This window comes from Podarcis cretensis (assembly GCF_951804945.1).
Source record: "Podarcis cretensis genome assembly, chromosome: 2".
Taxonomy (NCBI): Eukaryota; Metazoa; Chordata; class Lepidosauria; order Squamata; family Lacertidae; genus Podarcis; species Podarcis cretensis.
Genome location: NC_137171.1, coordinates 90,437,027 through 90,446,762, shown reverse-complemented (window position 1 = coordinate 90,446,762; position 9,736 = coordinate 90,437,027). Strand labels below are relative to the sequence as shown.

The following is a 9,736-nucleotide window of genomic DNA, read 5'->3' as shown; positions in this document are numbered from 1 at the left end:
ACCCATACACATGCAGGCTGCGTCCTGCTCAGGATGCGAACGTGGCTCTGGAACGGATCCCGTTCACATCCAGAGCTACCGCTGTATGCAGATATGGAAGTACCAAGATACCCAATATTCTACCCATCCAGCTTGTGCGCTCTACTTGGATAAAACAGAATGTAGGGTTGTACAGGATTTGAGGTTATATTCTAAATTTTAAGCAGCATCTGCTTTCTTCAAGTGAGGAAGCAGGAAAGATCACCACATACAAAGAATAAACAGGTCATTTGGTCCATCTAGTTCATATTGTCCACCCTGCCAGGTAGCAGGCAGGGTTCCCTCCCAGCCCCTACCAACAGATGCCAAGGATTGAACCTGGCATCTTCTGGATGCTCATCAGGAGCTCCACCACTGAGCTATGGCCCTTCCCCAACTGCTCAGAGCAGAACACCTTAGTAATGACCATTTCACACACTATGCATATGCAAATGAGTTTGCACTGCAGCTGGGTCCAAAGGAGGTACACCTGTTTGGCACAGTCACTCTTTTTAAGATAAAAAAATTCCTTCCAGTAGCACCTTAAAGACCAACTAAGTTAGTTCTTGGTATGAGCTTTCGTGTGCATGCACACTTCTTCAGATGATTTTTAAGATGTATGTTTTAAAGCAAGCTGTGAAGTTACCTTGAGCAGATACAGCTTAGTGATTTAAGAACTCCTCTGCTTTTTTCTCACTGCTAATGTATACCTCTTCCTTGATAGTAAATTGTAATTGGGTGGGTTTGCAAATACAGTATCTGTTAGCAGAAGACAGTAGTTTATAAAATATTACTACCTTTCTAACAACTGATCTTCACATGAAGTTACAAAAATTGCTTTTATGTACCCTCACAGCAGGAACATCAGTTTTCCGACACTTTTGTTTTGTTTTAGTTTTTATTAAATACAGTTGTACAAGAACAACTATTTATTCATTTTCCTCACTGCGCAGTCTGGCATTTGGATTGGTGACTTTGATAGCAAGCTGAGCTGCTCTTTCCACAATTACCTTCCGATTCTTGGATGAAACATTGTGAGCAATCTCTGCACAATAGGACCTGATAAAAGATAATGGCATTGTGTCATGAACAGTTCATTACCATGTTAAATCTAATACTAGGAAAGGTTGAGTGAGAATCTAAAATGCTGGAGGTTTGTGAAGTAGTCAAGTATGTATTGAGCAAAGTAGGGGGTAATTACATATTAAGGAAAATTGCACAACAGTCCTAATGTTATGTTCCACCTGCAAGCGGAACATTATGTTCAAATACTACTGTACTATTATGTCAAAAACAACATGTCTTTGTTAAAGTCTATGCATAGGAGAAATGGCCTTTGCATTCAAATGTCACTTTCCACAGGCAGTATGTTTTTGGCATAGGGGTTGGAGGCATTTAGATATGTGGAAGCAGTATGCTTCCAAAAGGAGTGCCTAGTTTTTTCTGTTCTAAATGCAATTTGAAGACTCCCGAAAGAATAAGGGATTCATTTGTTTCAATACCACACACAGGCTTCAACGAATTGGAAGACTGAAGGAAATAATGTGTAAGGAGCTTCCAGATCAAGGTAGACCATGGGGTGCTTAGCTCCTAAGGACATTGTTCTCCAAGGACAGTCCAGATGGAGGATTACTGTGCAGCAGGTGCTGCTCAGGTTTTCATAGCATCCATGCAACGTCATCAAAATCCCAGCATACCATTTTAGATTTAATCTTATTTTGCCTTGCCACAGAAAATTCATTATGTAAAAACAACACATTATACAACAACAGCCATCACTGCTATGCAAGTTTCGAAGTACCTTTTTGGTGGCCAATTTGTAATGGGTGTGATGTTTCTGTGGGTGGTCTTTATTGCTACACCCAAGTTGTTTTCAATGGTCCAAACAATGAGTGTGTGCCTATTTCCACTGCTTGCTGAAGGCACACTGAAATTCCAACAACCCAGCTCAGAGAAACTACCGTATTTTTCGCTCTATAAGACACACTTTTCCCCCTCCAAAAATTAAGGGGAAATGTGTGTGCATCTTATGGAGCAAATGCAGGCTATCCCTGAAGCCTCTCGCTGAAGCCAGGAGAGCAAGACTCTCCTGGCTTCAGGGATAGCTGCCCGAAGCCTCTGGAGAGCAAGACTCTCCTGGCTTCAGAGATAGCCCTCCGGAGCGCAGCGGGAGCTCCCGTTGCACTCTGGAGACTTCGCGTTGCTTTCGCAACTGGAGAGGCGCTGCGCAGCTTTCCCTCTCTGCGCAGCGCCCCTTCAGTGAAGCAGGAGAAATGGAAGGGGCTCAGTTTCTCTTGCCACTTTGCTGAAGGGGCGCTGCGCAGAGAGGGAGAGAATTTTTTCCCCTTGTTCTCCCTCTCTAAAACTAGGTGCATCTTACAGTCGGGTGCGTCCTATAGAGCGAAAAATACGGTATGTTCTCAAGATTGCAACATCGTAAGAGATTAGCTTGGAGACAAAATCCAGGTACATCTACTGCAGTTAAACATTTTTAACCAAGGTTTTGCACAAAAACTATAGAAAAAAATTAATAGCCTTAATAGAAATGGATGCTGTTCCCCTTCCCCAAGAGCACAAGCCTTGATTGGGCCCACAGGTACAGAAATACCCACTCGTATACTCAGAGTGGGGAAAGATAGTCAAGGGCAGGGGAGTAATTTGAAGGGAGGGACCACAACACCAAAGACTACCTGCTGGTGTGAATGGAAAACAGCAGTATAGTTATGCACATTTTGATTGGGTCCAGTAAGAAAACCTGCCCGAGCTGTGCCGTTCCCAATTTGTCTGAGCTGAATAGATACTGGAGTATCAACAGGACATTATAACCTTCCTCAAAGAGCTCTGTGTGGCATTTTAGCCTACTAACACTGTGGTAAGAGTTTTTACAGAGAACCTGTCCCTGGCTGCCTAACAGGAATCTGAACTAGGATTTCCCTACATCAAATTTCAACAGTCTCTAAACCTCTGCAGTATTATCTTTGAGGCAGATACCTAAACGGTACCAGCAGATACTCTGCTGTACTTTGAACACTTTAAAGAATGCAATGACCTTCCCAAGTGCAAAGACAATCTTCCCTCAGCATTATGACATTAAAGAAATATTAATATTGCAATATACAAGGAGATTTTCTAGTGGTAAACTTTCCAGCAGTGACAGATTGAGTTCTAATCCTAGACAGGAAAAGCGGAAGATCCAAAAGGAAAAACGAAAGAAACGGATGGGGAAGAGATGGCTAGTAGAAGTATCCCATCAAGGAAAAGAAAAACCAGTGTGCTAGAGATGAGCTAGATCCCACAACTCCCAAAATCTTTTTGCATTCAGTGACTACCACTCCTGCAAACAAGCCAGAAATCTTCAAACACAACATGGCATCCCTGAATCCCTTTTCCAACTCACTTGTTGCTCATCATCAGCACCTCCAGCTCTTTGACGTTGTGGACAAGGAACTTTCTGAATCCGGAAGGCAACATGTGCTTTGTCTTCTTACTGCTACCATACCCAATGTTGGGCATCAAGATTTGGCCCTTGAACCTTCTGCGGACTCTGTTGTCAATACCTCTGGGCTTCCGCCAGTTACGCTATAGAAATCCAGGGAGAAAGAATATCAAAACCTCAACATCTACACCATCTTTTCAGAGATCTAATATATTACCATGTCAGTGCTGCAAAACCAAAACACAAGCTGGCACTCTTGAGTATTTTAATATCTGGTGATTCATCAAAAGGACACCTTACCTTAATTTTGACATAGCGATCAGATTGATGGCGGATGAACTTCTTGGTCCTCTTCTTGACGATCTTAGGCTTGATGAGGGGTCTGAGGGCCGGCATTGTGTCTAACAAAAACAGAGCACACCTAAGGAATCAACACACTATAGGAAATAATTACCCTAAAAAGCAAAACAAAAACCACCCTGTAGCAGTGCATCTTTTCTCCCTACCATGTCCAAAGCTGGAAGAGCATGAAAAGCTCTTCCTGGGAGGTAATCAAATTAAGAGCTGAACCTCTGAATTATTTTCTCCCACATCTATTTAGTGCAGAGAAACCTTTAAAAAATGCCAGTAACGTCCTAGGCCTAAAATACATATTATTAATGGGCTTTGTGTAACATATGCTGTAAGTAAACCCATTACTAGTAAAATGAGGTGCAAAATTTCACAGAAATTATCCTCTTGCTATTATCTTTCCACGTTAAGTTTTCAAAAATATTTCATAAAATCAGTAACATTAACCAGATATAATACAAGCGTGCTGGGCTGATTCAAAATGGTAACTAACTGTAGTCTTTTTCTGATGATGTTCTATTTGCGTATTTCACCACTTGGAATTGTGGCTGCTGGCCAAGCTCCAAAACTGTGCCTACAATTGTACCCAAGTAGAATTCTCACACCTTCCACCAAATAGATGGAGGTTGTGGGAGGGACAGTCACTTAAATCCCACTTCACATGCTGACTGAAGGTGACTGGTACAAAAGACAAATGTTCACACCTATGAAATATTTATGGGTTGCATCCAACCAAATTGTACTCAGCAGGGCACCCCAAATGAATGAACCCAAGTTACTCGTGTCTATTAACAAATATACATTGATCTGCTACACCTTTATGAATTTTCCCGATAGAACTGACTTCCGAATAAGTACCACCGCCAAAGATTATGCCAAAGGAGCTGCATTTTGCACGTGCGCGCGCACTCACAAAAATCCAGCCGAGGTAAATCAGGGCCGGAACCTTATGCACGCTTAAGCCTCAGGAGGCGGCGATGGGGTTTATTTCGGACTAAATGCACATTATGACTGTGCTAAGCGCTGTGTTGCAAAGGTCGATTTAGAAAGCTGAATGATTCGCGGCGAAAAAGCTCAGTTAGCGAGCAGCTTCTTTATTTGAAGCCAAGCCTTCCACCGTCGATAAAGATTTACTCGTCGGAAAAGCTCAAACCCTATTAGGAGCTCTGTCCAGTTTCTCTTCCATGGACCACCACGGAGGACCCATGGTGCTGCTCTGGCGAGCGAGGGCTAAGCCTTCAGGCCCTTGTGCTTGTCTGCTTTGCCCTCGCCTCCCGCCTTCTCCATGCCAGGTTAGCTCAGAAAAGGGAAACCGAGCTTCGCCCCAAGAGAGCCCCCAAACTCCCCGCCCCGCCCCCGCACGCCTGGAAATAGCGACCGGCCTCGACAGAGAAGGCCTCCAAGCTGCCCCTGGAAGCGGCAAAGTTCTCCCAGGAGCTTCTCCCGGCAAGGATGACAACGGATCCCCCGAACTTACCTGCTGGAGAATGGCGGCACCCGCGCAGGGAGCGAGCGCGGAGAGAAAGAGCGAAGGCGGAAGCCGCAAGGGTTGATGGGACGCCGCTGTAGGGTCCTGGCAGATCGGGTGAGAGCCACACCGAGGGCACGGAAGGACATAAAGGCGGAGTCACTCAAGCCTCTGGTCCTCCTAAACAGAACTCTAACGTGTATTTTATCATCGAAAAACGTCCTGGCTGAATATTTCAGACTTTAATTGTTATATTAGCTTCTGTGAGGTTAGCTAGGGATATTAAGGACCTGGAAACGTCACTTCCGGCAAGCTGTAGCAGAGGGACAGGAGCGCAGAAATAAGAAAGTAGTAGAGAAACCTGGGCGGGGAAATTTCGGGTTCGCATGAAAGCTTTTTTTTATGCTTCCCACCTCAACAAAGGGTGCCCATAGACAGCAACGAAGGAATTGAAGATTTTGGCACGGATTGGACAGCTTCATGTTTAGCCATGAATAAAAAATAGAAAGCAGAAGTTATGGCGTGGAGGTGGTGCGGCTTAGCGAATCGGAAGTGAAATCCCGTGTATCAGTCTCATCATAAAGTCTAGGGAGCTGAGTGGTGGGGAGCTTGGAAGCGCTGCTGCCACAGGGACACCTGGTGGTCATACATGGGTAGCGCAGGCGCAATCTCCATGTCGAGGCTGCTGCGGTTGGTTCTGACCGCCTCGCCGAGTTGCTCGCAAATTGCGCCCGCCCGCGCGTTAAACCCCCCGCCCCCGTTTCTTCTACGGCAGTTTTCTGGTAAATAAAACGCTCGTCTTACAAAGAGACCACTTTTATAAGTTTAAAAAGAGACTATTGCACAGACCATTGTACATTTGCAGTGTGCCATCCTGGACAAGTCTCCTCAGAAGCAAATCCTATCAAGGTCAATGGGATTTGCTGTCAGGTTCATACAGGGAACATGTTCTTAGTTATGATCATCATCTCTTGAAGACATGCTTGTTGATGATTCAGAATTTCCTGCTTATCCCTGTGTCTGGGTTTCATATTAAAAGAGACGTGCTTAAAACTTTGCAGCACGGGGGTTTGGCAAGGCAGGTTCTCATGAAGTTCACATAGATAGTCTACATGAAATTAATTGGCATTCATTAGTTCCCACGGTACTATGTGGAGGACAAGCAAATTGCCTTGAAACCCTCTAGGGAAATGGTGCAGTTTTAGATAATAGATGCAAAACGTGCCTTTGAAAATATAAGGAGCTTCGTGGATGCTGGAATTTCCCACCCCAAATACATACCAAAGCATTTTTTATGCATAGCCACTGGCAACCTTATTTGGAATTTTATTTGCACATACTTAATCCAACCTTCAGTATTAGAAGTCATCAAGTATATATTTTTCTAACTGATATTTCACATTCCCTTGCATTCTACACACCTTGAAGCACTCTGAAGGTGCTGGGATATTGGCAGAAGTTCACTGTATTTTTCCGTGTATAACACACACACCCCACCCCATGTATAACACGACCCCTATTTTTTGGGACTCCAAATAAAGAAATCCCCCATACGCACTATCTGTGTATAAGATGACCCCCCAATTTTTAACTTGAAAAAATAGGGAAAAAATAGTCTTATAAACAAAAAAATATGGTAATTGCTTATTGTGCGATCTAGCAGTGAAGAGCAACCCCTTCTTACAGCCCTTCTAGACGATAAGGGTTTGAATACAATTTATTAACTCAGTAAATAAACCATTTGTTTTACGGGGTGCCAAGCATTTTATTGGGGGATACTGTATTTCGTTAACACTCTACTGCAGCAAAAATTTGCGGGGGGGGGGAATGCATTTCTTTATGCAGGAAGAGTTGCCATTGCTACTGGAACGTCCAGAAAAGGAATACCTATTGGACAGTGTCTAGCACAGCGATTAGCATTTGACTGTGTACACACTATGGCTTTGAACCACATTTGAGGCATTTTCTTTCCCTCAAAGAATTCTTGGGACTGGTTTGTTAAAGATTTCTGGGAACTGTAACTCTGTGTGCCCAGAATTGCTTGAGAGGGGAAACGTGAATCAAATTTGCTTTAAAGGCATGCAGACTGTGAATAATTACAAACAGAGTTCCTGATGCTGAACAGGCAACAAACTGGTAAAGGAGATTCAGTATAAGCAAGTAGAAAGAGGTGCACAACAGTGCACCCCCTCCCAACTTCATAATGTGAATAGCATGAACTAGAAATCTGTGGGATTGTGGTTGTCCTCCCTGGGTTCTGCTGCCGCCAAGGTTTGGCTTAGTGTTACATCTATACCTGGGCTGTTTTGTCTTGCTTGACCTGTAGTCAAGCTTTGTTCATGGCTTATTTGTGTTATTTTCCGGGGGAGATTGCGGCTTAGCTCTGGGTGGCATAGCAGCAGAAGCTAAGCAGCTGTGAGTACTGCTGTCTGTCTCCACACGCCTTGTACATGTATAGCCATTGTTTGGCTGAGTGTCATGGGCTACCATAGCCAATATATGCTTATAGGATCTAAACTGACCATTAGAAACTGGGAAAGAGATCTTGTCGTTATGGTGGATAGTTAAGTGAAAGATCAACAGAGTCTGGCTGCTGTTTGGAAAAAAGACAAATTCAGTACTAGAGATTATTAGGAAAGAGACTGAAAAAACCTGCAGGGATTATAATACCTTTATATAGATCTATAATGTCACTGGATTTTGAATACTACATACTCTTCTGATTGCCCATCTCAAAGAAGGAATATATTGATTGCCGATCTTAAAAAGGAATAGATATATTGCATTACATTTTCCTCCCATTCCCCTCTTCAAGGACTCCCAAAGTAGCTTACAAAATAATGATAAATAATAATGATGGTGATGAAAGCATAACAATACAATCAGGAAACAAAGAGTAACAAACTTCTAAAGAAAAGAGTGGAACCAATACAAGCAGACTTAAAACTCCACACAAAGGCCTGGGAAAATAAATGTGGGTTATCTGGCACAAAAAAGATAAGACGATGTTAGAAAAACACCAGGGATAGAATTTTAAAGATAGGAAGCCACCACACAGAAGGAAGGCAGATCTTAAGCTGATTGCTCATTCATGGGGTGATCCTTAAGGCAGAAGTGCGAAGAAGGAACATGACAATCGCTGGTGAACCTCTGGATGATTTGCAAATGTTTCTGGCTCCCAACTCTTTTAACTATAGCAACAACTAAGACCCCCCCCCGCCCCAAACTATGTGCTAAAATAAATATTATGGAAGAATCGGGTGTTTTTGTATTAAAGGATTGAGCTTAGCTCGGGGGCAAGTTCCTGGGCTAAGCATGTGCTCAGGGGCATTCAACTAAGTTTTACTCAGAGTAAACCGGTTGAAATGAATGGAAGTAACTCAGTCATGCTCGTTAATTTCAATGTCTCCCCTGTGTGTCCCCCCCCCCCCCAGCTACTATTTCACCCTCTAGTTTGTCTTATACTGAGCCAGACCACTGGTCCATTTAGCTGTTGCCTACATGGATGCTAGTGCCTCTCCAGGGTTAAAGGCACAAGTTTTTCTTGGTCCTTTCTGGAGATGGCATGGGTGGCACCTGGCACTTTTGGCATGCAGAGCATGTGCTCTACCATGGAACTACAGCTCTTCCCCAAAACAGATCCTGCATGCCTGACATCTGACCACCCAAGTTTAAGGCCCTTGGATTCTGAGCCATTTAGGATGTTACAGTTAATACCAGCACACTGCATCATGCTTGGAAGCAAGGCAAGAGCCACTCTAGGACTCCAAAGTGCTGGAAGAGGGGTAGAAAGAGGATTTCACTGACCAATTAATCAGATCACCTTCCCTATGAGAAAAGGCTAAAGTCTTTGGAGCTTTTCAATTTGCCAGGGTGCTGGGAGGTGACCAAGAGAAGACCTTGACTGTGATGTATAAAATTATTGGATAAGGAGAATTCTCTAAACACCTCCAGTAATATTTGAACAAGGAGGGAGAATCAGTGGTCTTCCAGATGTTGTGGAACTACAGCTCCTGTCATCCCTGATCATTGGCTATGCTGGCTGGAGCTGATGGACTTGGGAGCCAAACTACACTTGGAAGGCCCCAGAGTGCCTGTCCCTACACTAGAACCTGGGACCAGCCTTCTGTACCTGTAGAGTCTCCCCATACATTTAGGAACCCTGATTCTCCATAGATACATAATTTCCCAAACTTGGGTCTCCAGCTGTTTTTAGACTACAATTCCCATCACCCCTAGCTAGCAGGACCCATGGTCAGGAAATACTGTTTGGGAAATACTGAGACAATGCAAGGGTGACAAAATCAGCAATGGGAGCTAGCAAGCATGCCCCCTAAACCCATGCATTTACTTTTCGGAATGCCTAAAGTCAGAAAATGCGGTTGGGGCACATGACTTTTAGAAAAAAACTGAAGGCAGCCCTCTTTAGGGAAGTTTTTAATGTTTGATGTTTTATCACATTA

At 43.7% G+C, this 9,736-nt stretch overlaps 1 protein-coding gene across 1 annotated transcript; it reads right to left on the bottom strand.

The window, feature by feature from the left end:
- Positions 1-897: 897 nt before the first annotated feature.
- On the bottom strand, positions 898-5,401 carry RPL32 (ribosomal protein L32). Its single transcript, XM_079965791.1, has 4 exons — positions 5,283-5,401; positions 3,755-3,855; positions 3,416-3,597; positions 898-1,077 (listed from the first exon to the last, which is right to left on the bottom strand). Exons 2-4 carry the CDS (start codon positions 3,848-3,850, stop codon positions 948-950), a joined length of 408 nt encoding a protein of 135 aa, XP_079821917.1. The 5' UTR covers positions 3,851-3,855; positions 5,283-5,401; the 3' UTR covers positions 898-947.
- Between the last annotated feature and the right edge of the window lie 4,335 nt (positions 5,402-9,736).

Excerpts from the sequence above, each read along its gene's own strand:
- RPL32 (XM_079965791.1), bottom strand. The coding sequence starts at position 3,850 with ATGCCGGCCCTCAGACCCCTCATCAAGCCTAAGATCGTCAAGAAGAGG. Across the intron at positions 3,598-3,754 it reads ATCGCTATGTCAAAATTAAG|CGTAACTGGCGGAAGCCCAG; the intron begins GTAAGGTGTCCT and ends GGATTTCTATAG. Across the intron at positions 1,078-3,415 it reads GTGCTGATGATGAGCAACAA|GTCCTATTGTGCAGAGATTG; the intron begins GTGAGTTGGAAA and ends ATCTTTTATCAG.